The sequence below is a fragment of the Apteryx mantelli genome, chromosome 17 (genome assembly GCF_036417845.1).
Source record: "Apteryx mantelli isolate bAptMan1 chromosome 17, bAptMan1.hap1, whole genome shotgun sequence".
In the NCBI taxonomy this organism is placed as follows: domain Eukaryota; kingdom Metazoa; phylum Chordata; class Aves; order Apterygiformes; family Apterygidae; genus Apteryx; species Apteryx mantelli.
The window spans coordinates 13,949,620-13,965,578 of NC_089994.1; the positions used below are offsets into that span (position 1 = coordinate 13,949,620).

Genomic DNA, 15,959 nt, shown 5'->3' on the forward strand with positions numbered 1-15,959 from the left:
GGAATAGAGGAAGACAAAATTTTATGTCCTTCCTCTCCAGCTCTAACCATCTCTTTTCACTTCACTCTCCCCATCTTTCCCATTCCCTTTCACTCCTCTTTTATTTCGCTGTATTCTAAGCACTTTTCACCTTTTCTCCTAACCCCAACATACCTGGAGAAGTTTAAGTCGATTCCCTTTTCCAGCAATTATTTTGCGGCTGTCTTCCCTGCAGTCCCCTTGTGTGCAGCAGTGCCTCCTGCCTGGGCCAGGACCCACTGCTGGTGCCAGCACCAATCCTGCAGGGCCAGGGACTGGCAGGAGCGGACACCACGGCAGTGATAGGCTGAAGAAAGGCACCCTGTAAAGAAGCACAAAGCCAAGGATCGTTATATGAAGATTAAATTATTTCTTTAAACACAGAAACTGTGATAGGTCATACTGTAAAAACAGGATCACTGCCAGGTATTTATAGGTAATGCATTGCCCATTCCTGTTCTGACAGTGAAGGTAACTGAGTTTCAATAGCAGCCGCATAAAGCAGTTTTCTGATCCTACCTAGGTCAGCATGAAATAAGGCTGCATTCAGTGCTAGTTTAGAAATTGGACTCTTTTTTTTTCCTGACATGAAGAAATGTGAAAATGAACACAATGTGTTCCATTTTGGAAACTCAGAGGATCCTTTTAAATTCCATCCAGGATAGCAAGGACTCAATACATCCATTAAAATCCAAACCTTAAAGATGATCAGTTTAAACTCTTCAAGCAGCAGCTTTGGATAAAGCATTGGATTTAGACAGAATGATAAAATGTCTGGGTATTTTGGGAAAAATCCCAAACTGGGGCTGTTGTCATAACTGATCATTGTAAAAAATATGCCTAGTTTTAGCAATTTTTCCACATCAGCTAGGAAAATCTGGTGAGGTTTGGGCACATTTTCATGGTTCTCTAATTGATTGCCAGCAATGTTTTCTCTTTCTACCAGCAGTGCTTGCCAACACAAGTGATCCTTCCACGTTGTGCCATTCCTTCTCTCTTGGGGTATTATTCCCTCCCCGAAAGAAATTCAGCTTTTCCTTTCCCCTCCCCACAAACACTGAAGATCTCTTTGGCCTTCAGCACTTCCAAAGTAAAAGCACGGTCGTTCTCAATGTCCCCTGAATTTCTGCACTGCTAAGGAATTCTGCACTCCTCAACAACTTTACGTTATATCACAAAGTATTTTTGGTATCTCTGTAAATGCCACTGGACTATAGAGCTCCCTTTGCCAAGATACACAGTAGAAACTTTACTGCATTACTTTCTATTCAGTAGCTGATTTTATAACTAGCTTTACAGGAATTGCACCTTTGAGCCCCTCTCTAACTTTCTCTTTTTAAATTTCTGCTTTATTCAGGTATTCATGTTCCCCTTTGACTGTGGTTCACTTCCTCAGTAAATTCCAACCTTATAGAAAGGATAACATATTAAGGCAAAGCAGTATTAATACAGTATCGGTAACTCCATTATTGCCACAGTATCCTGCAAAATTGCACATAGAAACATTTCGTTCTTTTGTAGTGTTTTTTACCCAAGGATCCTGGCTGGTTTGGCCCATATTAAGTAATCCAGTTTTGTAACTCTCCCTTCCCCCAACAAGCTAAAAATATTATTCCCAGTTCAGTAAAGGACAAAACTGATCTTCAGACAGACATTCGCAGTAAGGCAGCAGCATATCTAAAGACTGATTCCAGGTTTCCTCGTCCTGCCCTGCTTCACTGACCCCAGCCTGAGCTTGACCTCTGTTCCATGACTCTCTTTTTAAAAAGCAGGTGATGCTTTTAATGCAGTAGTTTCACATTTCAAGGAGTGATTCCCTTTAGATTTGCTCATATGTTGCTTTAACAGGGAAGAAATACAGTTTGCTCGGTAATGAGAGAGGCTTGGAGTCAGGTTTTTTAGGCTGTGCGGTTAACTTGCTTGTAGCTTTACCCTTAGCTTTACCTTGTTCTGCTTTTGTTTCTCTATTTGTAAAATGGTGCAGGGCTTAGCAATCTGTTTCACAGCATGTTACTAAACCACTTGAATGTATGGGAAGTGCCCTCAGATCTTAAGATAAGCGCAAATGATTAATTCATTATTAAATCCATCACCCCACCAAATCATCTCTTTGGAAGAGTGTTAATGCAATGTTTTATTAAAATAAAAGCAATTATATTGCTGGCTCATCAGTCATGTGAATGGAACCTTTCTTTTTCTTTCTTTCTTCTAGTGCGGATGGTCCTTCCTCTGAAATCATGCAGATTGATTTTGAAATTGAAGACCTTACTGACCTATCTGGGACCCAGCTCATCACATGGCAAGTAGAATATCCTGGAGATACAACATCTGATCTAGGGATCTCCAAGATCTACGTAAGCCAGAAGGACCTGGTAGGAGTTCTCCCTTTGGCTATGGTAAGAAATTATCTGGCATTCTGCAAGTTTTTAATATTGCATTACAACTCTGGAGTCTGACAGATGCAAGTGATCTGCCTGAAGAAGAGGGGGACAGTTCCAGCACCATGAGCAAATAGATTCTAACTTCTGAAGTTTTGTCCCATTTATTGACGAATGTGTGCATGAGGGCAAACTACAGGTACCCAGGAAGGCCCAGTCATCCTCTCTTTGACCAGTACACTGACTTCATGGGGGCAGAAACCACATTTGTGGCATTTCCTGTATTCAGACCTCACTCCTCATGTTGCATGAAATGGTATCCTTGGCCACGCAGTTCAGTGTAGTATATGTCTTATCTGAATCACAAACACTTTTACATTTTGTCTAGTGTTTAAGCACTTCCTGAATCCAAAGTTTTAATGCTTTTGAATTCTGACTTTGTATTCATCTGAGAGTGAAAGAAGAAATACAAGTCATGGCATGACTTTTGAATAATTTTTAATTACCTGGGGAACAAAAAATACGGTATATAACCAACTATCTATTCTACATAACTGCATTTTAAGGGGTTACCTCACCATCACAGTGCAAGCTCCAGGTCCTTCAAGCACCTGATCCTTCATTGAGCCATGGTCTTTTCTAAAAAAGGTTCCAGATTCCAAATAGAAATGTTTTTTCTTGAGTTTTCTCTTCTCTCCCCTACACATTTCTTCATTTTCAGGAATAAAGTGTAATTGTCTGAGATCTGACTGCCCCATTTTTGCTCTTGGACCATCTATTAGAAAATATTGACAGATTATTATTTAGCACTGAAAGCAAAACAAAAATCAATCTCAGATCATTTTAAAAAATGTAACCTGGATGGTTGCCTAGTGATAGCCAGTTAATTATGCCATTACTGAAGGCTAAAGGAGGTTCTCTGCACTTCCAAACTACGCGGAGCTGATAAGGGCTATTATTGTAATTTACCAACTTTAGAACTGCTCAGATGTTATGATGCTTTATTTCGCCAAGAAGTATTTCGTCTTTTTTTAATGGCTCTTGCTTCACCACCAATGTGTATATCACAGTTGAAGCAGGTGCCTCCATTTGAAATTGTGGCCGTCTTACAAATCAGTGCTGTGTTTTCAAACCCTTTGTTTTGCATGGCTGTTTTCATGGACTAGTTCTTACTATTGAACAGCGTGTGGTCTCTGCTGGTTTGTCGGAAGAGAGGAGGCTTTCACTGTGCAGGCTGGACCCTGCTATGCAGTCGCACAGGTTCTGGGGTATGGAGGGCTAAAGTGCTGGAAGTGATCTGATTTACGTAATCTGCATTGTTGGGTTTTTGCTTCACTCCATCCTTTAACGAAGAGATAAAACTGTTTTCCTAATCATTCCATTGGTTGCAGAAAACACTGGTTCATCTCCCATGATCCTACTAAGCAATGTAGTTGCCAAATAGTCCTTAAGAATAAAGAGAGATTCTCCTGGCAGTTGCTACAAATCAGTTCACTCTTTTCATTTCCATTAAACGATGAAAAAAACCTGCCCATTTTCGAGAAGCACAGAATTCTGCACTCAAAGGTCATGTGAAGTCTGTAAAGTTGTCAGCAGGTGACATTTTACAAGGCAACAGGTGTTGGGATAATGGGTAACAGAGAAAGCAGGGATGAATGACAGGCGTCCCCTAATCACTGACAGACTGGGAATAGTTTTAACCTTCTCTGCATTAACTGGAGTGTCAGGGAAGGAACTCCGGGGTATCACAGATCTCCAAATCTTTGCAGTACCTCACTTTATACTTAGTAAATGATGATTCAGGTGCAGACCTTCCAATATGTGTAACTTTTATTAGTTTGGTACTCCAGATTTCCCTGTGACCTTATCAGAACCAGTTTGTAATTTCCAAATTTAAAATTTTTAAAGTGAAAAATACTCCTTTGCCTAAGAAGAACCACAATGAAAGCGGTGTTACATTGTTTGTCTGTTTCTGGAGATTGGGGTTAATTTGGGTTAGTGTTGCTGGGCTTCTCTGCAGAACATGTAATTTCATGTTTAGAAGCACCAAACAGAAATGCTCTTGAATATTTCAATTACAAGTTAAATTGTCAAAAGAACAACTTTACTGCTTTAACATTAGAGCTTTGTTTTCTGATAGACTCACACATACCACCTCTGCACCATCTTTGTATTCTGTAGTCTTCTGTGATAACTATTACAGATTTGTAAATTGCAAGGCAGAATATTGGTCAATTTAGAGCTGCTGTTATCTTTTTTTAAGTTACAAAATGCTGCAATGGAAAGATGTAGATATCAATATCAAGATGCTCTGGAAATGAAACAGAAGGTAGCTTCTGCTGAAGTTATTAGGATGCTTGATGCAATCACCTTACCTTTCTCCAGTGCATAATTTTTTCCTATGGCATATTAGCATTCCAGCTTTTGAGACTCCTGCAGGGCCCTTCACCAATACCGGCAACACAAGCCGCAGCAGAGCACTCTAGGATATTGAAGAGAAAAGCTGTACGATGTATTTTATGGTTGTGTGGGTACCATAAAGACTGATATTGCTGACACTTTAATAACCCCTTTTCTAATTTTAAAGTGTGACACAACCCCTCTTGGTAAGCTGTGCATGGGCCCCAAACCTGCCCTTGTTAGCAGAATGGGAATGGCCTGGGAGAAGCCTTGTTTAATTTGAGAACATTATAAGAGCCTTGCTTTGAGCACCTGTTTGGATATTGGCAATGCATGATCCTTTCCCTTAAGCCTGATGAAATACAGGCAAAGATGTTTATCCAGGGTTATAAAAAGTTATTGACCTTTTACCATGATTGCTTTGCAGTGCCTCTTATAGCCACATAGAGATGTCTTGCCTTGTTGGCAGAAACTAAAATATCCGCTAAACCACAGGGGATGATGTAGATATTTGTACAGCATATTGTTCTTGGCCAGCATAACGCCTGTTGTCTCCCATGCGTTCCTTGCACAGCCGCCTACCTAACCCCCTCCCATGCCACTGCCAGCCCTGCCACCGGGGGGGTCTGTGTCCGTCAGTGCTGTGCGGCCAGGGACCTGGCTGAGAACATGCTGGGTGGCCCAGGGCCTCTAGAAGCAATGAGGACTTTATCTGGAGAGAGAAGCCTGGACTTGGGAGGCCAGGGGATCTCTCCACAGCAAATATTGGAAATTTGGTCTTGGCTAATTGGGGGGAGGGGTGGGGAATCCCAAGTGCATAGGGAAAAACCTTTTATATCTTTAAGGTTTTGTTGTCAACTAATACACGTTAATTCTCCTTAAACTTCATTCTCTTGAAATTCATCAGTAATAGGATATCTGTTGAGTCACAAAACCGCAATGCCTCTTAAGACCTTTGAAACATGACATGAAAAGGCATATGGACCATTTGTTCCTTACCTTCCTAGAACATGCTAAGCTGCTGAGGTTTTCTGAGTTGAGGACTGGCAGTGTAGTGTGACAGCCGGTGAGAATACACACATGAATTTTCTAGGCATATGACATTGGTTTTTATTGCCATACTAAAGAATCAGCTTTCAGTTCTTACTTGACTTCTTTCTGGCATTTCTTCCCTATTTTATTTCCCTCTTGTTTTGTTAAGTAATGAATGGCACAAGTTTAATCACTTAGATTGTGCATTTGCTGCTATTGATTATCGTTGGTTTTTACACATTCTGTCAGCTCTTTCATAATTGTGGTGTTCACCTTTTGTTGAACCTTAATGATTAGGTGAGGATGAGAGACACAAGCTCCGTAGCCATCTGTGTACATACAAGATAATCCCTATTGAGAAAGGCAGAGGGCAGATCTGACATGCTGGTAAATGGATAATTAGAAATCTGTTCTGTAAATAATAATAAAAAAATGGTGAATAATAAAATACCTGGGATGGTTCTTAACTGAACCAGCTCTTAATCTCTAAATCGTCTGTCTTCCCTGTGTATATGCCTGAAACCTTTTCTGTCTGTGCCCTCTCTTTATTTAATAATGTGGTAAGGCATCAGGGCAAAACGCCTGTTGTATAAACCCCATAGATGGAGGTGTTGCTCCGAAGGTTGAAAAATCTCTTATTAGAGTAGTCCTTTGCCTAGAAAATATACTGTGTTAACTTTACTTTCCTCCAAATACAGGCCTAAAACATCTGCAGCATGCTCAGTGTCCCTTCAGCAATTTCTTGAAAAGGTTGCAGGTTCCTGACCTTCAGTTTTTTGATTAACTTGTTGTCCTACATAAGTATTTTAGACTTACAAACCCAGAAGTTAATTTTAGAGTCAACCTGACTCAGACAACTATAGTTGCCCTGATGTCCAAGGCATTATTGGGTTTAAAGTTATGGCCATGGATCAAATGTTTCAGGTGGTGGTAGGACACAGGAAGCCGATGAAGAAGCCAGGTGGCTGGATGATGAGCTCACTTGGGTATAAGTCTGTGAATCTGGATTGCTTTCTTGAGAGACTCCCCAGCCCTCACAGATGAACAGGTCTTAATGCCAGTAGTGATAGACTGCCCGTATGGCCTATGCAACTAGGAGACAACAGAAAAGTTTTGCCTTCCAAAGCAGGAAACCATAAGTACTTCAGAGTTCATTGTAGTAGGGGCTGAGCAGCCCTCAATTACCTTGTACGATTGTGGCATTAATGTTTCAGGGTTGATAATTCAGCTTTGTTTCTGACCAGAGAGTCTCAGTAATTAAACTCACTGGCAGGCAGGACAGCTTGCTGGGCACTAGGGCCAAATTAGCAGGTTTCACCTTTCTCAGGGTCTAGCAGGACAAGCTTCTGTTTGGGCCTTGGTTAGCTTTATGCCCATACGTCCACTGAGTGTCTGTCTGTCCTTCCTACTGAGTGCATGTTTGCAATCTAGTCAGCATCAACCTAAAAATTAACCATATTATTAGAGAACTGAAATGGACAGGAAGAAACGATGGGTTTTGAAACGTGACTCACGGAGCAGCGGTGAGGTTGCAGCCTGCCTGGCAGAGGCGAGAACTCCGAAGATGACACCCTGTCCCTACCAGCCCTGTGGTAGTCAGCAAAACTGGACAGTGAGCAGTGAGTTATGGACTTGTATTAGCAACTGAGTTTCCATGATCTCTCTGGTTTTGGCCCACTATTTATGATCCTCCAGCAGTGCAACATCAGCCTCCAAGACAGTCAAGTGAGGCAGAGAGAGATTTAAATCAAACGTAAAAAGAAATTTTGAAAGGAGACTCCTGATTTATGACAACCTTAAACACAGAGTCAGCAACCAAAGTCCAGCTCATTACTTCACGGCAGCCAGGTTGTAACGAAGGCAAAGAATTATTCCTATTCATGTGATGCCACCAAGGAGTCCCAACTGGGAGAACCATCGCTGCCCTCAGAAACATGTACACAAACACTCAAGTCTCTTTTTGCATAGGAAAACTGCTTCCATGCAGATCAAACTAACCTATTTTTAAGCTGTCATGAAGCTGATTTAAGCAAACTTGGGTGAGCTGTCATGAAGCAGGCAATGTGTGGGGTTAGTAACGTACCTTTCCTTCTAAGCTAGCACCACCATTTTTGCAACGCTTGTGTCAGCACAGCTGCCGTTGTATAAAACACAACTGGAATATTTATTTTACAAGGTCAAGTGAATAAAATAGGTGTAAAAAGTAAGCGTTGACTTTATTTTTGGGGCAAAAATATTTTATAAGGTATAGCATGTTGCAAACTTCATATTTAAGGTAGTATTTTGTGAATAGATCTGTTCTGGTATATCCTAGGACAGCTATCACAGCATCATTGACTGCAAACCCAGGCTCCCATTGGAGATGATAATGTTCATGTCCTCAAACCCATTGGACCCATTTTGGCTTCTAAGCAGTTATACTTATGGCAGTCATGTTAAATAAATTATATCCGAAACCCAAACAACAGTATAACATTATACCTTTTAGATAATTTATTGTTTTGACTTGTTCCTGATGTTCTTTATAAAAATTTAACAAAAATGTTGACAGGGAGTAAACTGTTCTACATATCATCAGCATAAGAAGCTGGAGAAATAGAGCAAATAAATAAATAAATTGCTGCTGCAGAGGATATCTATTAAATAGAAAGCGTTTCAGTGTTAAATAATTTCTAATAATTATAGGAATCAGCTGCCATGGCAGTGCTAGTCACTGCAGGATTTTAAAAATGCTTAAGGTATTAATGCCCCTATGAATATATTTATCTGAATCATTTCATTTTTAGTTAGTGCTGTTTATGTTCTGGTAGAGCCTAGATATCTAGCTCAGACTGAGACACCATTGTTCTCAGTGCTGTGCAAACACATTTTAAATTGTAGCCTTGCCCTGAAGAATTCACAGACCAAAGAAAGGAGACTGGCAATGGAAACATGCAGTAAATAACATTCCCCCTTACAGAAGAAGTTCCGTCTGAAGTCAGCCAGATTGGCTTCTCCTGGACCCCAGCTTAGCCACTGCCCTGTGTCCCCTGGCAGAAGACAACAGGTGGATGATGGTCTCTGGAGCACAGAGCTGGTGTATCAGTGCCATCCAGAGCTCACGGGCCAGAGCTGGCACGGCTGTCCCTGCCTCGTCCTTAGCCTGTCCCCTGCTCCCATGCTTTGCCGCTGTTCGCACTGGTGGAGTTGTGCCATCGTCTGTCAGGAGCTGCTCATGGAGCGCAACACACAGCACAGCCTGGGCTATGGTGGAGAAGTAGGATATTGGAGCCTACTACAGCCTTCTGCTGACCAGCTACTTTCCTAAGCTGAAGATTCAGATGTTTTAGGGTGAAATGAATGCTTTTCTGTGAGAGAGCTGACCTGTGAATCCCCACCAACATGTATGATACAGATGAACAAACTGATTAAAAGGATCTGCTGTTGACTATGCCCATCCTGGATCTCACCTGGCAGCCAAGAAGAGCAGGATCACGTCAGCCAGAATCAGCTGCCCGACTCAGCTTTAACACCGAATGTTTCTAAACACTTCCACTGATACTCAGCTTTATGAAAAAGATGTCTAGATAATAGTTAAAAGCTTTTACCATCCTAATTCATGGTTTTTAAATTACAGTTACAATATTGGGTGAACAGTTCTGAAAAGAAACCCTTTTAATCAAAATGATATTAGCTATTTTCTGTAATCCTTTTCATAAGTATATCCAAATGCTTCCTAAAATTAGGTAGATCTTCTTTCCTACTACTTGTATGGAGAGACAATTCAAAAACACCATCCACTGGAAATCTGAAGAAAGCTTCCAACCATCAGCCTCAGTTTACTGACAAACACTTAATAGCTGTCTATTCTTAAGTCACTATTGTTGTTCATCTTAAACGAGCAAATCCTTCTCTTTGATATTTAATCTCAGCCTTCCAGGTCTGCTTAAAGAGAGTAACCATATCCCTTTCTCCAGTAAAGCCAAATGGGTCAAGGACTTACAGTTTCCCCTCATAAGACAGACTTTCTGTTCTCCCAGTAGCACCCCTTGGCACCAATTCCTTTCTTGAAAAGAGATACCCAAGATGACTACAGCATCTCAGATGAGGCCCCTCATCATTTTTCAATAAGATGGTATGAATATCTCTTTTTTCCCCTGGAAACACTGCTTCTCCATCTCAAATGGTATGTGTCAGGGTAGCACACATGGTGGTTTGGGTTTTTTATACAATCACATGCAATCATCCTGGGACTCAATGCTACATCCTCATCTGTCTTTTGCTCTGTTGGTCCCAGCTGAAGAGCTCTTAGCTGATGGCTGAAATTCTTGTCGTTAGTCCCCATGGTTGGTCTTTGCACTGTGTATTACTGCATTTCATTCCATTTCTGTTTCCTGAATCCTTGGCTTTATCTGGTTCTTCTTATTTAATAGTCCAAACTTCAGTATTGCCAATGCATCCCAAACTGATATCATTAGCAAATTTCAGAAGTAGTCTCTTGCTTCTTGGTTTGTCTTTGAAAGCAATAAATAAAATCTGACCCAAGGCTAACTCTCAAATATAGTTGCATCAGCTCAGAGGAACAGGTAGGTTATCTTACTAACTGTCAATCTCACAGTTCTGCCTAGCTCCAAAAGCCAGCTATTTAGATTGGTTCTCTGTGGTTCAGGCAACTTCAGCAGCAAGGACTTTGTATTCAGAGGGTAGTCAGTAATTCTTTTTGTGATGCATGAGTCAGATCAGATTCTATTTCACATTCTAATGACTTTAATGAGCCTGTACAGCTAATAGAAGAAAATGTTTCAGCCAGTAAAGTAAACACAAAATAAATAATCTGTTATGCTTCAGAAACTAATTGAATCACAGGTGTCTGAAGCTAAGAGACATTTGTCCCATATGTAGATGTCAATTACTTATACTTTTTCAGGGTATCTGATATTGGCATCTATCTGTGACCACATGATGGACCAGGTGGCTGAGTGGTCCTATCTGGTATGGCAATTTTGGTATTCTTACATGACTGTGTTCAAGAAGAAAATATACTCAATTACAAGGGAGCTGATTGTATAAGGTGATTTTCCAATTAGAATTGCCCTTTAAAAATGGCTTGGTTTGGTCTTCGACTCATTATTATATTATTTTTATTTTTATTGCTCTAAATTCTGGCCTTGCTCTGGCAGACTTCTGTTGTCTAAATACCAACAAACTGACAGATGTGTGAGTCACTAGCAGAGCATTTTGTTTCACATACAGAGAATGAAATGAGAAAATAATACATGCACTTGGCAATCAGAGATGTTTGCTTTCTGCCTTATCTCCATAATCCAACAAATGCCATTTTGTTTAGATTTTTCCTTCCAGAATTAATGATGATACTGGTGGTCTTAACATTTGAAATAACAAGTAATAGCTCTTATACCTTTAGAATTAGACATTTCATTAACCTGTTGAGCAAGCAATGAAATAGCAGCTGCGTTCACTGCAATGTCAATGCAGACGTTTTGCTACTCGAATTTGCAAGCAACAAAAACCATCAAGCGGGTTTGCCACTTTAATACAATTTTTTTTCTGCCCATAGTTACTACAGTGTCATGGAAAAGGATCTTGATGTTGTTGTTGTTGTTGTTCACAGGGTTTAAGACAGGAGGTTAGAAATCTTGTTTTTGTATTTGGAGCTGCAGTTGCTAGCTGACTAACGCTGTAATCACCTGTAATAATAGCAAGCAACAGTCACCCAGTTTTTGTCTGAGTGGGGGAATGAGTAATGAGGACTTAGACTGGCTGCCGGCAAAGCTGCTGACAGCCACACAATTTGATGTGGAGCATCGAAAATTGGGTCCCCTAGAGGAGCAGGAACAAACACAAGGATATTTTTCTTATGAATTAAAGCCTAAGAAAAATGGCTTTGCATAACAGCTGCTGTTATTTCATAAGTGTGAGCTGCACATGGTTTTCTGGACAAGCTGCATGCGGTTGAACTGGCTTGACACAAGCACAATCCTTTAGTCCTGTCAGACTCTCTGTGTTGCTTTGAAGCTGTTGTGATACTATGAGATTTAGAAGGACCAGGAAAAACACTGTAGATACTGAATTTAGAGCAAGTTCCCCGCAGAACTAGTCCCTGCTTCAGTGGACACAAGGCTCGAAAGGCCTGGCTCAGCCATCATTATTCTACTCCAGCTTCATACTGTGGTAAAGCCGTTGGTATTAAAAACGTTGCGGGTTTGTAACAGGAGTATTTTGGTGGTGAGCTGAGTTCTTAGAATGAAGATTTCATAAATATTTGATAATTTAGATGTCTTTTTTGGTTGACTCAGTTTAAGGCAGCTGAAAGGGACCCCATTTTAGTAGGTAAATGCTTTGCCTGATTTTAAGAGCAAGATGTTTTAAGATGTCTCACATTGTGTACCCAGAATCACTAGTAATCGCTGAAAATCTTGCATCATCTAATTTGGGTTACTTTTCCAATACCCATACATCCATTACTAACCAGACTCAGTTAATATTAAAGACATTTCAAAAGGTTTCTTTCTATCTCCTTTTTTAACCATGGATGATGTTTGCTTACTTATAATTGAAATACAGTCAGATTGAGTTTACAGAAAACAGATTACTGCCTTCTGTTCTTCTTTTGTTTCATGTCAAGTTTCATTCACAGGATTTTGTAACGCATTGCTGCCATACAGGGGTAGTAAATATTGCAAAGAAATCTTTAATTCTCACAGCTAAATGGTTTTCGCTGAAAATAAAAAAAAAAGATTACAGGAAGTTTTCTTCTGTGCTTAGATTTGGCAAATGTGGTTGCATCAGGATTCAGAGTTTACACTGATTTAAGATCATTCCTTTAAATGCATGGTCATTAAAGTGGGTCCCTGCGCCCCTTCCCCCTCCCCCCGTTTTTCGTCAGAGAATCTTTCTAAAGAGTAGTTAGGATCACTGGATAATTTAGGTTGGAAGGCACCTCCCGAGGTTATCTTGTCCAGCTCCCTGCTCAGGGCCATATGCATTTGAGTCTTGAACACCTCCAAGGATGAAGATCCCACAACCTCTCCAGTCAACCTGTTCCAGTATTTGACCACTCTCACAGCAAAATGTTTTTTCCTCGTGTCTAACTGGAATCTCCCATGTTCTAACTTGTGTCTCTTGCTTCTTGTCCCATTGCCATGCACCTCCGAGAAGGATCTGGTTTCATCTTCTCTGCATCCTCTGATCCAGCAGTTGTAGATGGCAGTAAGGTCTCCTCTTTGCCTTCTCTTCTTGAGGATGAACAGGACCAACTCTCCTCACCTCCCCTGAGATGTCCTGTGCTCCAGCCCTCAACTGGCTTGGTGGCCCTTTGCTGGACTCCCACCAGCATGTCACTACCCTTGGCTTGAGCTACAGCCTTGGTTCTCTTCCCACCTCTTTATAGTTGGGGTTTTGAAAAGATTTTCCCCTTTTGGCATAATGAAAGGGATGCTGCCTTAATTAGTTCCCTTCAGATTAATGATCTGAATAAAATGTAGCTGAAAAAGAAGCAGCAAATATCATGTTCCTGAACTAGATCCATCCCCATCACGGTGCTGCTTGAGCAAAGCAGGCGAGTATCCCTCTTTTCCATTTCTTGACATTATTTTTTATGTGTTCTGTGATTTTTAGGTACTGTTTGGGGGTTGGGATTTTTTCTTCTTTCTTTTTTTTTTTTTAAGGATTAAAGCTTTTGAAATTATTTATTTACAAGCTATGAAAATCTCCCCAAAACGGATTTTAACAAGTGTGTAATTGGATAATTTGACAACTGGTAAGCTGAAGCCCCAGAGATCAGGAATTACACTTCATTGCAGAATAGTCGTTCTTCATGTAGAATTAATTTGATTTCCTCTAGATTACAAGTAGTCAGAAGAGTAGTCAATTAAGAGAATTATTCTCTGAGTTTCCCATCCTGCTTTTAATTGCCAGCCAGGGGTATTAAGAATTCCTTTGCCTTTGTGAGATGTCCTCAGAGGCAGGAAGCCAGAGAGGGGATGAGGGACGCTGGATTAAATGCTGGCCCAGGATTCAGGAGAAACGACCGGAGGCTTTGAGGGGGGAGTTAGGCTCTGCTTTCGGAGCGCTGGTTATCCATGGGGCCTGCAAGCTGCTGGGTTCGCGGGGGCAGGCAGCAAAAGCCGTGTCTTCCAGCGGCATTGCCAAATGAAGCAGCGCTTCCTCCTTCTCCCCGACCCTGCTCTCAGCCGGACTAGTGCAGACGGCGGGGTGGCTGCTGCTGGGCTGGGCTGGGCCGGGGAAACACCCTGGTATTTTGTGCTGCTGAGCTGGCTGGGGAAAGAGCAGGCGCTTGGTGCTGAGCCGCTCTAAGCCCAGCTCAGTGCCCCGCTTGGCTTCGTCACCTGCCCGTGCCAACAGGAGCAGCAGCACAGTCAAAGGAGGGGTTGGAAAGTGGCGGCGGGAGCAAGGCCCAGCGCAGCCCGTGAGCCCGGCTGGGCGGCTTCCACCTCCACTGGGCGCAGCCGAACGGGGCTGAGGATCACCCGGCTCCGGCCGGCCCTCTCCAAGAGCAGCGGCTGAGGCTCCCGTGGGTGGAGGAGTCGCCTTTGCCAGCTCTGAAGAAGGAGCTGATGTCTGTAAGCGGGACGTCGGCTGTTTTGCTGTTTTCTCTCTGCTTTGGCGCTGAGGAGAATGAGTTTGACGAACTGGATTTACGTGCAGGACGTTTCTGAGCCCGCTCAGGTGAAAGCTGCCTAATTAAGGGCGTGCATCCGAGGAGATCTTTGGCCCGGCACCACCTCTTTCTCCTTTCTCTCCCACCTGCTGGCCGCGATAACGTAGTGTGGGGCTGGGCGCAGAAAAGGAGGGGCGCCGGGAGGGGCTCGGCTTCGGGTTAGCCGGGAGGGCTCAGCAGGGCGTCTGACCGGGATTCCCGCGGGTCACGGCCCCCCCGGGGCTCCTCCGGGCGCGAGGCAGCTTCCGCCAGGCCGCGGAGGAAACGGAGGCCCTGGACCGCACGGCGGGGGGGTGTCCGCGGCGCAGCAGCCGGAGCCGCGCAAACGGCGGGAATGTACACGGCTCATCCCGCTCGCCGTGCCGCAACGAGGCCCCGAGACACCTGCCGAAAGGTAGCTCAAACAGACCCAAAGCACCCCAAATTAAGGTCTCAGGGTTGCATGTTTACTGAATGCAAAGGAAAGAAATTTCTAAGGGGACGTTTGTTCCGTTTTTGTTGTGACCTTGGAAAAAGGGGTGAGGAGAAAAAAGTGAAAGCGGGAATCTATGCAGTGGCGATTACAGCCGACATGTTGATACACCGAACATGTTGTTTGGTAGTCACTGATGTCATTTCTAATTGTAAGGAGACTAGAAAAAACCAACAACGTAAATTGGGAAAAGTGTTGGTTTAAAAAAGCTTGACATTTACAGAGACTAAATTGGAGGCATATAAAAAATGTAAATGTGAAATTAAAAAAATCTGGTTCTTTTTCATACCACTTACTCTATCATAAAATAACAGAATCGCTACCCTGGAGTCAAATTCTGCAAAATTACTACCCTGGAGATACAGTAGTTACAGTTCAAAGTGACTTTCTTCCACAGTGCTAAACTTCTATTTCCTAAACCCATCAGCCCCAAACAGTGTGAAAGTAAGTATTTAAACCACTCTGTACCTTGCATGCAAATCAGTCCTAACAATTTGAAAATAGATTGTAGGGCTGTCAAATGTTCAAAATCAACAGTAAAAAAATAGTGTTAAAAATATGTAGAAAAGTAGTGGAGTTTCATAAAGATAGGAATCCACTATAATGATAAAACTTTTCATTGTAATTCATACTAAAAATCCCAAATTCTGCTTGTAATATTTGTAAGGCAAATCACCGTCGAGTTTAAAAATAATTCGCTCAGCTTGGATGGAATAAAGGTGCATTGTTTTCACATATGGGTTTTCTCTTTGATTTTAAAAGATGCCAGATGATAGGTAGTGTTACATTTCCTGTCATAAGTGGGTGCAAGCTAATATATGTATATAATATGCATATAGCTCTTTGCTGATTTGGTGATAACAGGAACCACCAAAAAAAGTAAAAAGCTTAAACATGAGGGAAAATCAAAACATTTTAGCATTTAAAACAGGCAGTAAAAAACCTGAACATATTTAAAAACATGTAAAGTATACATCTA

General features: G+C 41.9%; 1 protein-coding gene across 1 annotated transcript in view; it reads left to right on the forward strand.

Moving 5' to 3' along the window:
* The window catches only part of TMEM132D (transmembrane protein 132D), a 274,910-nt gene that overhangs the window by 171,806 nt on the left and 87,145 nt on the right, over window positions 1–15,959 (forward strand). The window contains exon 4 of the mRNA XM_067306882.1: window positions 2,231–2,414. Within this exon, the coding sequence (XP_067162983.1) occupies window positions 2,231–2,414 (184 nt within the window). The remainder of the gene's footprint in view (window positions 1–2,230; window positions 2,415–15,959) is intronic.